The sequence below is a fragment of the Haliotis cracherodii genome, unplaced genomic scaffold (assembly GCF_022045235.1).
Source record: "Haliotis cracherodii isolate W230 unplaced genomic scaffold, xgHalCrac1.p SCAF_2, whole genome shotgun sequence".
Classification (NCBI taxonomy): Eukaryota; Metazoa; Mollusca; class Gastropoda; order Lepetellida; family Haliotidae; genus Haliotis; species Haliotis cracherodii.
The window spans coordinates 40,701,748-40,717,154 of NW_027266275.1; the positions used below are offsets into that span (position 1 = coordinate 40,701,748).

General features: G+C 38.6%; 1 protein-coding gene across 3 annotated transcripts in view; it reads right to left on the reverse strand.

Moving 5' to 3' along the window:
* The window catches only part of LOC139468099 (dual specificity mitogen-activated protein kinase kinase 6-like), a 35,246-nt gene that overhangs the window by 12,743 nt on the left and 7,096 nt on the right, over nt 1–15,407 (reverse strand). Inside the window, exon 1 of one of the 3 annotated variants that reach the window (XM_071249823.1) lies at nt 14,375–14,599. The exons of 1 other annotated variant lie outside the window; for it this stretch is intronic. In XM_071249823.1, the coding sequence (XP_071105924.1) occupies nt 14,375–14,447 (73 nt within the window). In that variant the 5' untranslated portion in view covers nt 14,448–14,599. Of the gene's footprint in view, nt 1–14,116; nt 14,142–14,374; nt 14,600–15,407 lie in introns of those variants that run through there. One more of the 3 variants, XM_071249826.1, reaches the window with a different exon arrangement.

Consider the following 15,407-nt stretch of genomic DNA (forward strand, 5'->3'; position numbering starts at 1 on the left):
ATTATTCAAAAACAATTTCTAAAAAAAGTAAGCCTAAAATAACTCGGCAACAAACAGATTATTTTCCCATTAACTTACGTTGTTTACACTGCAGGGGCAGAACCTGAAGCATGTACTAGCAGGAATAAAAATACACACAGGAACACAGGGGAAAATGCCAGAATGTCTACTAGCCCTTAAGATACACTTAACATTAGGTAGCATACTGCTATTGGCAATGATTGGCTGGGCTCTATTTCACCTCAGGTCATATAATCATATATTGCATATCAAAAACCTCCTCTTCTAAAATATACTTTTGACAGCACTGATAATTCTTGAAATATATGAAGCTACTTGGATTTCTTAGCTCAGATGAGATTGCCGTTGGCAACTTGGCAGGTGAATAACCTGTTTTCCCTTATTTACTGGATTTGAACATGATGAAACATTCTATTTTCCTGACCATCCTGTACACTGTCCTACAGACTTCCAAATGAACCATATAGTGGTACCCGGCCATAGGTTAAAATACAACTGCTGATTCCTTTAATCTCATTAGAATCAGTTCTTTGAGCTTGCTACCGCAAAACAAATATCTGAGGACACCTCATTATAGGTCATTCATGAACTTGGACCAACCAATGAAATGACTAACAAGAAATCAACCATAGCCAATCAGATGGCAGCTTTCTCAAGCTTTAGAGCAAAAATTTTAAACTGGCAACTTCCATTCCAAACTGAACAAATAAAAATTCAGTCAGGACTTACACATGTCTCGTATTTCCCATGGGCTATGAGAAGTCTTTTTCATATCAAATGTTTATCCCATTGATGCATGAGATAAACAATGTTTTTTTTGTTTTTTTAAATGGAATCAGTCATACAGCCAGTAACTCATTAATACCTGAGTAAACAATTTGGAGGTTGCATGAACAGAAAACTTATTCCGACAGTTACTTTCCTGATGAAGTAAATATTCCTACAATATCACAGGAGCCGGTAACCGATTAAGTATGGATCAGCCAAACCAGTGACTGAAAGCATGAGCAACAATGAATAACAACTTGATGACCTGTCAGAGAGTCTGGCCATCCGATCCTCCCAAGTCAGCTGTTGTAACAAGCAGCAGAAACTGGAGACTATTTCCCCTGGAAAGCCCATGAGCCAGGAGTTAGGTAAGTTAGAGAGTATTACCATGGTTACTGCTTGTGCAGCAATATACTACATGCATGACACACAATATAGTTCATGTACCCTCTTTCAATAATCTTGGGGAATAGAAATTATATTTTTTATATAAATTGAATCATTTCCTTGTGAAAACAAAACCCTTACATTCAAAGTGAGGTGAGTGTTGGACAAGAGCAAGAGCAAGCAGTACTTTCAATATCCGTAAAATTTAAAACCACCAAAAATCAGGTCACATTGCAGAAATATCTGAATGAACAGGTCACACCTACTGATCTCACACTGCTTTTCTTGATAAAGGTTTCGAACATAATAACAATCCCTGACCAACTTACAGACCAATCTGTATATAATCTTTATATCCTACCAAGACTGGAAACTTACATGATAATCCACGCTTTTGGGGTAAATTACAGATTAGGAGGTATTTATTGTCAGAAAAGTTTTAACTTACTCAGCATTTGAATTAAATTTGTTCCGTAAGTTTGCTAAATCTATGAAAACAAATGTAGCGTGTATGGTTTTACTTAGTGCCCCTTTGTCAATTTTCTAAGCACCCGGGGCACTTATTACGTCAGTAACCAACTACAGAAGAGTAGTTATTTTGAGGTTGTCATGCCATGCCTGAACACAACACTGTGCTTGTGTTATAAACAGCTTCCAATGTCTCATCTAATTAGACCTGAATTTCAATATGAACCGGGACGGTCAGGTAGCCTGGTGGTTAAAGCGTTCGCTCGTCACGCCTGAAAACCCTGGTTCGATTCCCGACATGGGTACAATGTGTGAAGCCCATTTCTGGTGTCCCCCGCTGTGATATTGCATGAATATTGCTAAAAGCTGCGTAAAACCATACTCACACACTCACTTCAATATGAACCCAGACATTTCAAATGTCTCCTTCCTTGGTAGATACAAGAGTCATCAGAAGACGACAAATCCCCATAGCCCTATCAATAGCAAAAGCACCATGTTAATACATGTACCAAGTTTGGATGAAAAACGTTTCATGGTTTTCAATTAAAAAAGAACAAGAGATAAGAAAAAAATTGAAATATTATTTAATTGCATATGTATCATATCAGACTATCAAGAAAAGATTCAAATTCCCATTTCTGTTGCCTCATTGCAGACGGTAACATATAATGGGTTTCCATTATTCCTTCCTTCCTTCCCGCTCAAATGTCCCTCAACTTCCTTGTTCACATTCAAAAGAACTTCCAAAGATCCTCAGACGAAACCAAAATCAAGGAGATTCTCATTGACCTTCTCTGGAGCCAGATAGAAATACATCCCTGCAAGTTCTGGTAATAATTTCTCCACAAAGTCATATCTGGGGAGACTGTTAAAACAGCCACATGACAAACAGATTAAATTATCCATTCTTCGCTTTGCAGTACCGAAATAATTGTGTTATCAGTCTGCTATTAATACCTTGCTCTCAGACCTAAGGCCCTGTTCAGCTATTTCTAACCATTACCCTGGTTGATAGTATTCGTGGCTATATTTGGCAGTGGAGTGTATGCAGGCCTTATATGAGCAAATCTCTGCTCTCTTGGCTTCCGACTAGTGAGCTTGCTGTTTCACACCCACACCCAAGTAATAAAGTGAATGAATTGTCAGACAAGCTACAGATGATACGAGGCATATTCCCTGTGTTGCTGCCTGGAGAACCATGGCTACATTCTGTCATGAAATACTCATCACTAAATTGTGTTTTTTATGAAAAAAGCCTTAGGACTAATGTCTACTTTCACAATCACTTTCGATGAGCTTGTAATTAATTTGATATTTATATATTTATGTTTTTTATTTAGATTACCAGTTGATAACAACTGTTATAGAAACTAACAGTTTTAGTCCACTAGTCCTTATTATGATAACATGTAGCAAAACCCTTAAAAAGAGGCAAATTTCTACTAGTCCTACATTAACTATGACAGTGGAAATTTCTAACGCTGTAATAACATGTAAAAATACTAAAGATGACAGTATTTCCTTAATTATTAATTATCAATGAGGCATAGTCTAAACCGTTCAAGTGGGACAGTGTTTGAAATAAAAATAATTGCCAGGCTGCCATCATGAACCACAGACTTTAGAAGCTGCAGGCCCTGACTAAGCTCTTCTGGTCCTCATTTAAAACACTGTAGCTTATTGTGACAAAACAAAACAAGAAGAAAACTTACTGAAGGCCATACAGACCCATATAAACTTGAAACTACTGCCTGAGCTCTACCTGTCACGGCCAACAGGCAGGCACTCGTTTCGAACACTGAAGTGGGGGATTACACAAATTCATAATAATAGAATTGTTTTCATGAGTGTCATTTTCAACCCCTGTGACCATATTTATTTTCTAGATTTGAAACTAAAGGCAAGTAAATCTAACCTCCTTCCCCCAAATGAATGTACAAACTGCACATGACGATGAATGCAAGTCGTGTGTGTGTGTGTGTGTGTGTGTGTGTGTGTGTGTGTGAGCGTGTGTGCGTGAGTGAGTGAGTGAGTGAGTGAGTGCGTGCTTGCTTGCTTGCTTTTAGGCTGACAAGTGCTCTCTAGTATTTCTTCAAAAAGGGCTTTCTAATAACTGATACAACTACCGTATTCAACCCATTAAGCGCCCAGGGCGCTTAAAAAAAGACAGAAGGGGTGGGCGCTTATTGGGACCAATTCAGAGTCAAATTGGCGTAAATTCATCAGTAAGCCTTACCATATTTTCTTGAGAATAGTGCACACTTTTTCCCCCCCAAAAACACAGCTGTGTAGAAGGGGGTGCGCATTATACACGAATTAATGAGTTTTGATGTTTTTTCCCCCATGGAAAGACATTACTGTGAGCACGTAACACCGGAAATACCATGTCAACAAATCCATACTGAAGTTCGCAAATTATTCATGTAATTACACTGTCTGGCTATAAAAAGTGTTCTTTGTATATCTGGACTTTTGTTTGTAACTTATTTCATTAATTTTATTCAAAATTCCTTTTAATATTGTTTTAATTAATTTCGGAAATCGTATGTGAAACGATCGGAAGATCGCACAACTCACCGTTATTAACAGCAACCACGGTCAGATTACCGCTATTGACGCCTTGAAACGAACTTTAGTTGACTGAGAATTGATACATATATCATAAATGCCATACTTTGATTCGTTAAAAGTCATATTTGTTTTTGTTGGACGATTCTATGTCAAGACGGGAGCCTTGACGGTGACTGGTCAGACTGGTTCAATGTAAAAAATAATACACAGCAATAGCGATCAGCGGCTTTGCTTAGGGTTATTATTATTTTAAATATGTTTAGTAAAAGCTGCATCTAAATTAACAAGATATTGGAATATATTATTCCTGATAAAAAAATAGTTTCAGATACAACTTTTGCCGATCCTTGCATTTAAAATCCTGTAAAGTTATATCATTGAGTGTGTCTTGACCGAATCACCGGTAGATTCCAAGAAAACGTGTGTACAGCTGATTGCTGTGTCCGGCTTAGTTTACGAGACAATACACAAGGTAATCTTAATCCCTGGATATAAAACAATGCCTAGCTGAACAAAAAATACAATTTAAACGGTAAATCAACATGTCTGGTGATTTTTTTTATCTCAAATTTCGAATTTGTACTGACGAAGTTTCTCATCACCCGTTCGTTTGCCGGACTTCGCTGAAGGGGTACGGTGTAATTTTTTTCTGCGCATAATATTCAAAGTCACAAATATCTAAGATAAATATACAGTCATGCCCCGCTTATATGGACTTCAAATATCCGGAAACCTTGGTTCCCGGACGATTTTCATTTAAAACAAAATAATTACTATATAAATTTTCAGAACCGGAAGGGGGGGTTGCTTATTGGGGGAGGGGCGATTATTGGGTCGAATACAGTATGTTTTTCCGCCAAAATACGAAGATTTACCTACAGGTCAGATTTTGTGAATCATGCCAGCAAGATTTTCAAAAACAACAAAAACAACTATGCTCTTGCATTATCATAGGCCAAACCAAACCACAAGAAACATAATACTTTTAACTTACGTATACCACATGTAAATTAGGAAATTAGAAAGTCTTAAAATCTTCATCTTTATAATTTTTCAGTTATCTATTGCTGTGGTCACAGGTACATGTGCCTGCAGTGTAATGGCCTGGATTGTCAAGTAGGTCAGTAGGCCAAGCTGACACACAATAAACCAGGTCACTGGTGAGAGGAGGTCTCCCCAGCCTTGATCATCACCCGAGGTAAGGTGAGGTTGTACAAAACAAGTCAACAACATCCTACACCAGTACCTTACAGTGGACCCCCCCCGAGATAAAAGAGGGTTCACAAACATCATCTTATTGTGGACCCTGAGGTAAAGGGGGTTAACAATATAACCTTAGTGCAGACCCTGAGGTAAAGGGGTTAACAAACATCACCTTATTGTGGACCCCTGTGGTAAAGGAGGTTATCAAACATCAACCTTATCATGGACCCTTGAGCATGTTAAGGTAAAGGGGTTAGCAAACATCACCTTATTGTGAACCCCTGAGATAAAAGAGGGTTAACAAACATCACCTTGCAGTGGACCCCTGAGGTAAAGGGGGTTAACAGACATCACCTTATTGTGGACACCCGAGGTAGAGGAGGTTAACAAACATCACCTTACAGTGGACCCCTGAAGTAAAGGGGGTTAACAAACATCACCTTATTGTGGACCCCCGAGGTAAAGGGGTTAACAAACATCACCTTATTGTGGACCCCTGAGGTAAAGGGGTTAACAAACATCGCCTTATTGTGAACCTGAGGTAGAGGAGGTTAACAAATATCACCTAATTGTGAACCCGAGGTAGAGGAGGTTAACAAACACCACCTTATTGTGAACCTGAGGTAGAGGAGGTTAACAAACACCACCTTATTGTGAACCTGAGGTAGAGGAGGTTAACAAATATCACCTAATTGTGAACCCGAGGTAGAGGAGGTTAACAAACACCACCTTATTGTGAACCCGAGGTAGAGGAGGTTAACAAACACCACCTTATTGTGAACCCTAGGTAAAGGAGGTTAACAAACATCACCTTATTGTGGACACCTGAGGTGAAGGGGGTTTACAAACATCACCTTATTGTCGACCCTAGGTAAAGGAGGTTAACAAACATCACCTTATTGTTGACCCCTGAGGTAAAGGGGTTAACAAACATCACCTTATTGTGGACCCCTGAGGTAAAGGAGGTTAACAAACATCGTCTTAGTGCAGACCCCTTGGGTAAAGGGGTTAACAAACATCGCCTTATTGTGGAGGCCTGAGGTTTAGGGGGTGGACAAACATCGCCTAATTGTGGACCACTGAGCTAAAGGGGTTAACAAACATCACCTTACAGTGGACACCTGAGGTAAAGGGGTTAACAAACTTCACCTTATTGTGGACCCCTGAGGTAAAGGGGTTAACAAACATCGCCTTATTATGGACACCTGAGGTGAAGAGTGTTAACAAACATCACCTTACAGTGGACCCCTGAGGCAAAGGAGGTTAACAAACATCACCTTATTGTGGACCCCTGAAGTAAAAGGGTTAACAAACATCACCTTAGTGTGGACCCCTGAAGTAAAAGGGTTAACAAACATCACCTTATTGTGGACACCTGAGGTGAAGGGGGTTAACAAACATCACCTTACAGTGGACACCTGAGGTAAAGGGGTTAACAAACATCACCTTATTGTGGACACCTGAGGTAAAGGTGTTTACAAACATCACCTTATTGTGGACCCCTGAGGTAAAGGGGTTAACAAACATCACCTTATTGTGGACACCTGAGGTGAAGGGGGTTAACAAACATCACCTTACAGTGGACCCCTGAGGTAAAGGGGGTTAACAAACATCACCTTTGTGCAGACCCCTGAGGTAAAGGGGGGTTATACTTATAGGAGCTGGAATGTGCATAATGCAGAATAGCAACAACCTAATTGTTAGAATTCAAAGTGGCATCTGGAATAATGTCAGTATTTTGATTCATACAAAACCAAATTAGTAAAATCTGCAGAGCACATTTAGTTGACACTAAACAGTGTCAGAAAGTGCAAACTGCCAACTATTCCAGTAATACTCTTGACAGACACATCATTATGTAATCCTAGCTGAGTTTTGGTCAGGTGAGCTAAAAACTGACTTTACCTTGTTCAGAGCAATGTGAGGAATCAAACACCATCCAGATGTGTGACAAATGACGACTGACCCACCCTACTATGAAGAAACGGCAACCACAGGACCAGTAGAATCATCATCGGCGACATACGAAACACACAATAGGGCAAATGTAGTTATGGTGCTGTGACTTCTAGAGTGTACCTTGTGCTGAATAAATTGAATCAATCAATATGTCACTGTCACATGACATCTTCCCATCCATTTACGTACATGCCAGCTTAACCGCAGCTGACTGAGCAAACAATCAATGAGTACAAGTGCACTGAAAACAGGTGCATCTTAACCACAGTCAGAGTATAAGTTGCTATAATGAGTTATGAAGCTTTATGTAAGTTGGGGCTAATGTTGCATTGAACAGTATTTAGTTTATCCCAGCATGTCTGTGGTATGTGGGAGTGAAGCCCGAAGTGAGGCAGGTCGTAGATGTTCACTCTGGTTACACAAGCACAGGTGTAGTGATGACAAGCTGAAACTTGTTTGTTGTTAAACGCTGTACTCAGCAACATTCTAGCTTTATAAGGACGACCTGTAAATAATCTACCCGACCAATCACTTCATTTTTTCATCTCTTATGACAAGCATATTCTAACTTGGAATCCCCACAGGACCAGGCCAAATCAGAGATTCAAACCAACTGACCCACCGTAACTCTGCATAATTTAAATGGATGGTGGGGCCTATGTCTAGAACTTACAAACTGGTGGTCAGTAGTGTGAGCAATGATTAACGCAGTGGGTTGACACCTGTCTCCTGATGACACCTGATGACACCTGATGACAACAGGCGGTCCTCCCAGATTACTTTACACAGCTGCCTCTGCAGCAACACAAACTCATTGCTGGCTCCCACAACATGGGGTGGTGGTGGTCTAGACACTGTTTCTATCCAGGAATCCCATGGGGACAGGTTTCAGGGAACATGTTAATGTTCGTCTGCACAATATCTGAATTATTGATAACACAGCACTGCACTTCACTGTAATGCAAGAGAGTTTTCAGCAGAACCTATTTACTTGTGCAAGCACACATAAACATTGATGACCATTTAAATCACTGAAGCTGATTTATCTGTAGTTTCTAGGAAGAATCATCTGTTAAAGCTTACAGCACAAAGTCATATCACAGAAGTGTTAACATTTTTTGTTTGTTTGTTGTGTAACACCGCACTCAGCAATATTCCAGCTATAGGATGGAGGTTTGTAATTCATGCCTTCACTGGCAGGTCCTTTTGTTGTGTTAAAGGTTAACAAGGTTAAACCTTAAAATCCATTTCCTGAAGAAATGATGAGTTCTATGCTGCGTCCCACAACAAACTCATCCCATACCAAATTACCTATGGATATATGCAAAATCAGCTAAGCAATGGCCCAGCAATAAAAAAGTATGATGGCTTTTTGTCTCTTGAGAAGGGTGCGACAATGCTCATGATACTCATCAGACGTCAAGAGGGTCAATGCCCCCTAGTCCGGTGCCACTGCCAGTCTTGGTGTGGACTTATTAATTACCAGGAAGTGCAGGTTGAAAAATTTTGAGTTCAAAGATCACCATTGAAGCAAAGTTGGTTTTGTATAAACTTGCAAGGACTATCAATTGTCCTTAGCATGCTTCCCTAAACATTCAATACTTAGGGGCATGTGTAAAGTGCCGTGGAGAAAAACTGGTTTGGAGGTAATTTCTGGGGAACAAACTATGTTCAACTTGTTGCCATGAAAGTGATTAAAGTTCAAAAAAAATAAAACTAACAACACTAGTTTTGCTTCACATGAACCTCAGCATCATACAACTTGTTTACATGAAAATGTCTACAGAAACTGAAGCAGGAAGACATCCCAACAGAAAGTGTTAACTCCCTACTGGGATGTGACTGTACAAAACTTGACTGTTACGGATGAGCAGACATAGCTGATGCTGATTATTACAATAACAATGAACATCCAATAGATAACATACAAAATTAAACATGTTTTTTACATGTTTTACTTCAATAAATTAGTCAAACAACAATAAATATTATACTGAAATATACATCAACATATATTCATGTACAAAGTTTTTGTATCCCAGTCATGACATGCACCAACAGCCAAATGCTTATGAGGTCAGTGTCTATGTTGCACTGAGAATACGAAGAAACTGACATGAAGACAAGACGTTATGAATAACAACATCACATCCTTGTACAACTAGCTGCTAGGAAGACAGCAGTTCTAGGTATAGTCAACATGTTTAGTTCCTCTCATTGATAGGCACACCAACAACTATCTAGGAAATAAAAGCATTACCAAAACATGTTGTTGCACAAGAAAATCTCCCTCTTTTGTCAATATAATATCTTCATGTTTCTGCATGTAAATTTAACCACACTCACAAAGAAACTACTTGTATTTGACGCAGTAGGACATCTAATGACTCCCAAAATATGTTTCTGTGTGCATCATTTCAGACACAATTAAGTTTAGCTTGGAAACATCAATGTGGTATCAATACATCTATTAATAGCTTCCAATTCGTATTTCTCTGTGTTTATGGATGCGACTTGGAGGTGCCCATATATATTATAAGAATTAAAATTAGAACTAAATCTCACCATGGCGAGGTTACCATGGTTATTCAATGACTACTTAAGCTGGATACAAGTTGCATTGCACTGCTGGCCATGATGACCACTACACTGGCAAGGCCACCTGAACCTCAAATACTGATGTTAATGCATTGATTATCAACTGAAACACTAGCTTTTGATTGACTACAAATATATACAAACCTTTTCAGGGAATGGTTTATTAATTTCCTGTGTTCCTCGGTTGAATGCAAGTCACATGTCTGGATGGGAATTGTTTACTTTGGCCAGTGCAAATTCTTTTCTTGTTTTAGTGAACAATTTCTTGAGCTTTGCAAAAGTAACAAAACTGAACAAAGACTGTTTTCAGTTGAAAATATGCTAATTTTGAAGGTATTCCTGTTGTTTTAAATCCTATTTCAAGAGCATTAAAATATAATAATTAATCATCATAATCCAATTAATTTTGAGCTGAATGCCTATAATAAATACACATGAAAACAATAACAAAAACATAGCACAACACCGCTGCATACAAATTACCCAATAAATCCATCATGACATCCTTCTTTTACTCAGTAACAAGTTGTTTTATAATCATAATTTTGTTTGTTTGTTTGTTTGTTGTTTAACACCGTACTCAGCAATATCCCAGCTATATGATGTTGGTCTTTAAATAATTGAGTCTGGACCAGACAATCCTGTGATTGATATCATGACCATCGATCAACACAGTTGGGATACAATAATTTTGTTTTTAGTTTTATTGAATGTTTTTCATAAAGTCCTCTTGAGGGAATTAACTTCAAATCAACCCAACAGTTTTCAAATTGTATTTTAACCTCTTTTGTCTTGGCATAATCACTTACTCAGACCAAGAGATTCTGTAAAACAAGAAACAAAATATCCTTCAGAAAAAAACAAATAAGAACACTTGACATATCAATTAGACATCTGTAACAAACTACACAACACCTGCAAGGTGCCTTGCATTCCCGTTAAGTACACAAACTGCAAGTCACATGACCCGGGTCAAGTGTCAATGAGTGCCGGCACATGAGGTCTGTGTTATCCTACAGCAGATAGATAGATATCTGTACTTGTTAACATACAAACACAGGTCATTGGGGAGTGGGCCTCGACAAAACAACTGTTATTGGTTACTGCTCTGTAAATAGTTACACTTTGATGTGGGGACACTAACAAAACACTTTATCATGTTAATGCATGGTCATATATGACTTGTGCAGTATTACTCTTTTGATGGTTTAGGGCTTGTTTACCAGAGTCTCTTATGTTATGCTGAAATACATAGAAAATAAATAGATTTGTTATTTTTACAACAGCCAACAATGCTTTTTTCCACTTGATTTCAAAAGAAAGAATGCTTGTTATAATATTTATTTTCAGTCTATTTTAATGAAGGATTAGACAAACAAAATAAGAACCAATCAAGCTTAATGTTTTGCAACACAACTTTGCAATATATTTACATAATGAAACCTGCCTCAAAGAATGTTGTTCTAGTTTTCAGATTCCCCTACACAATCCCGGATTCTTTCCTGTACTAAGAATCAGGTTGCTACTTCGTCTGTATCCCTGGATGCTCCGGAAGCACTGCTACTGTATACACAAGCTGCACTGCTAAGCACAAATCAGTCACCTGATTGCTGATTTAATTAATGTCAAGTCTGTTAATCAGTGGTCTCTTATTCACTCTACATGTTATATATGAGGAACTTTTGGGTACAAAACCCTTCCCCAGTTCACTGTTCTGACACATTTTGAAGAAAACTTGTGAGAAATTACAGATTATCTGTCATCCCAAGCAAATGTTCCAAATCTATGATAAAGGGTTACAGCATCCATTCATGTTTACAACTGTCTATTCTACATATTACCATAGGTCATTCCAAGAAGGAAAAGCAGATATAGATATAATCTTATCTTGGTGCTCTGTAAAAAGTCACCGGATTGTTCTAACCAGTTTGTGACCTGGACAATGCAGCAAGATGACATAATAGGGCTACAACAGACCAATAAGCTACCAGAATCCTTCCATGCACTCAGTGTTGGAAATAGCTGCTTGCCCGCTAGCCAATGCCACTGTCTTAAATTGGGCTAGTAACATTTCTGTAAAGCTGGCCTGACTGTCTTGTTTAAAATTCTAGTCAATACATACATATATATATATATATATATATATATACACACACACACACACACACACACACACACACACACACACACAAATCATCAAGTCAGATTAGGCATCATTTTGTTTTCATTTTTTAGTTTATTGGAAGTGTTTTGGGATAACAAAATATGATGAGGACTTGCAACATTTTCTGTTAACAAGCCCTTCTAGCCAGTGAACTTTGGCAACTTATTCCAACACTGCATGCACACATGCAAATATAAAAGTTATTATACTGACTGGGTTATATAATATAGTACAGATGGTAATGAGTAATAGGACTAAACTTTTACACCAGGTATAATCATTACTCAATTGGCCTCAAACTTTCTTCATTCCCTGCATAAATGAGTACGATTAGTGAGAGTCATCTGAATCCAGTGACATCATTCTGTAAATTGTGAACTGTTCCTTGATAATATTCATTAAGTAGTAAGAATGATCCCTACTTTATTCAATTTTTAGTTTCCAAAGTATCGATTTGATATGGGGAATTGCCTATAAAGCTACACCCAGTAAACCTCCATTATATATGTCCTGGCCCACATTTGCTGTTGATATGGGTCATCGGAACGGATCTGCAGCACTGCCAACACATTTCAATCTAGACTACGCAGATTTGGGAATCCCCTCTCATTCCACAGGGGAAGTTGAGGAACCGCATTCATGACTCGTCAGCACACAGGACTATTTCAATGACTATGCAACCTCCATTATCATACTCTCTGCCAATGTGAGAGTCTCCACCCTCTACTGTTCAGGAAGAATACCGACAGCCAGAAACACAACACGGTGTCAGCTGACTGTCAGCACAATCGTGGGATAGCAAGAGCACACCAATGTTTCAATCAGTTCACTGGCCCATGCTGTGACAGCCCACACTGCGTCATACGTCATAGCACAACCACACATTCAGTATCACCAAATAATTCACTTGTGGTTTCACTACAGCTGTTTATAATTCATTGAAAATTCAGCCTTTAGCAACAACAACAACAACAACAAAGAGTTCATTGCACCAAATGGACACTTTTTCAATTACCAATTCGTTTTACAATCTTACCCTGCATCAACCCTTTCATTATCTAGTGACAAAAAGGGGCCTTACTAGGCCTGCAGTCAAGCTTATTTCACTGTTGTAGGGGGAGAGTGCAGTGCAACAATAAACAATGCACCAAAATATGGAAAACAAACTGTCAACCAAATCTGGCAAACATGACTGACAACACTTGTTTGTATGAAACTACAAAGGCCATGTCATCAATATGTCAATGTAAGATATAGACACTGAGGGTATAATAGCACCTACACACACATATATTGAAAACCAGATGATAGTAAAAATAAAGTGCCTGTGTAAATATCCACTGGAAACATAAAACAATATGATACTGGATTGTCTTCATTTTCTGTTCAATCTTAAATGCATGGAAAAAATTTCCGACATTTTCTTTTCAGCTACTCAATGTTTCTCTTTTCATGCTTTGTTACTTTTAATGTGACATGTGTCATACTTAATCAAACATATCACAATTAATCTTCATTAATTTATTACCCAAGTTTAGGGGTTCCTAATCTTAAAAGATTTAGGGGCCTCAGGATAAAAATACTGCAAAACCTAAGGAGCCCACGGTCCTGCTAATAATGAACACTACTTATCATGCATGCATATTAACCAAGTCCCATCATTAACTGTGATTGGAATGTGAATGATAATGGTGTCAGTCTGTCCCAATGAAAACAAGATTATTAGAACAGTTCTACAGAAATGCATCCACATAATCTCACAAAGATAAGATCTTAGACTCCATGGAGAGAATCAAACAAACAGAATGCCCACTAAATAAACAAGCTGTCAAACACAGATGTACATGCTTAGATCTGCTGATACACCAATCCCTCCATTGTCAGCCAGTAGACAAATAGGACCAACACCTAACTGTCATTATTATCATGAGATCCCAACACCCCCACGTCTCAATGTCGATCAAGAACTAGAACCTTTGTGCATGGCGAGTGAGCATGAGTCAGGGCTTGTCACTGGTCACCACTGGCTAGACATGGCTAACAGCTGACCTCAGTCAGCTCCCCTGCCCACTCATGTTCTGCTTGACCGCACCACCGTGACCCTGTGACCCAGATACTTGCCCGGCAGCCATGTGGGCGATGATAAGTTGTCCTTCCACGTGTGGGGACCAGCCGCACATGCTTTTCAGGACAAGGAGTGCCCCACCTCAACCAGATAAACAGATCACTTACGACTTTTCATCCCGCCTCCTGCCTTCTTTGGATCAATCGTCAAACTCTCCAGTGAAGTTTCTAAATGCTGCATCTATGTGGATCCAGCTACAATCCTCCCAAATGGCAGAGAAATGGAAAACAATGCCTAGTAACAAAGCAACCTGTCAGTCGTGTGTGAATATCCCAGTGCTATTTCCTAGAAGCATGCCTTGTTTACTCAGGACATAGCTACAACACATGACCACTGGTTCATATCCTATAAAAGCTGTATTCTCATTGGCTGATAAAGTCAGTCAACTCCAACCAGTCATTCAGGCCTGGGAATGACTAAGCAGCATATGGCTACATTCTGCAATTTCATTGGCTAATATTTTAGCAAGGACATTTAGCAGAGGGAATTCCCTTGAATAATCTTTTACATACATATATTCTTGTTCCTAAAGAGCGAGAAAACACTCCTGGTAAAAAATATTATGCATTCACTTCCTCAACACTTATTTCCACATGTTATTTGGGCCTAACAGCTGTGTAGAAGGTCTTCAGGAATTTCATTCATGAACCTTAACCAAGTGTATTGACCTATTGCTTCGTTTTTTATATACAATGAATATGAAGTGACTTGGGACAAAGTACCATTGCTTTTAATGGTATGATTGAAACCTTCGTAAAGACACATCACTACGAGGCTGACAACTCAGATACTCATGACCACCAGCTGATGAAATCAACACCACAGACAGGTGGAGTTCAGCCTTTATGATTTAGGTTTTACATTACTTTAAGCATACAAAAATATTATAATAAAATTAAAATTGTTCTTATTGCGTTATTATGGTGAGGTTTAGCTTGAATACTGACGAACCTATGAACATGATGAAAGCACAAAAACAGAACAATACAAAAAATATCCCAGAATGTAGTGATTCCTCCAGAAAATTATCATAACCAATTTTAACATTCCTTTTAAATACAGGGCAAACTGGGCATTATTGAAATATTTCACAATAAAATATGGAACAAATTAATTGTCTAAGCAACATGGAAATGAATC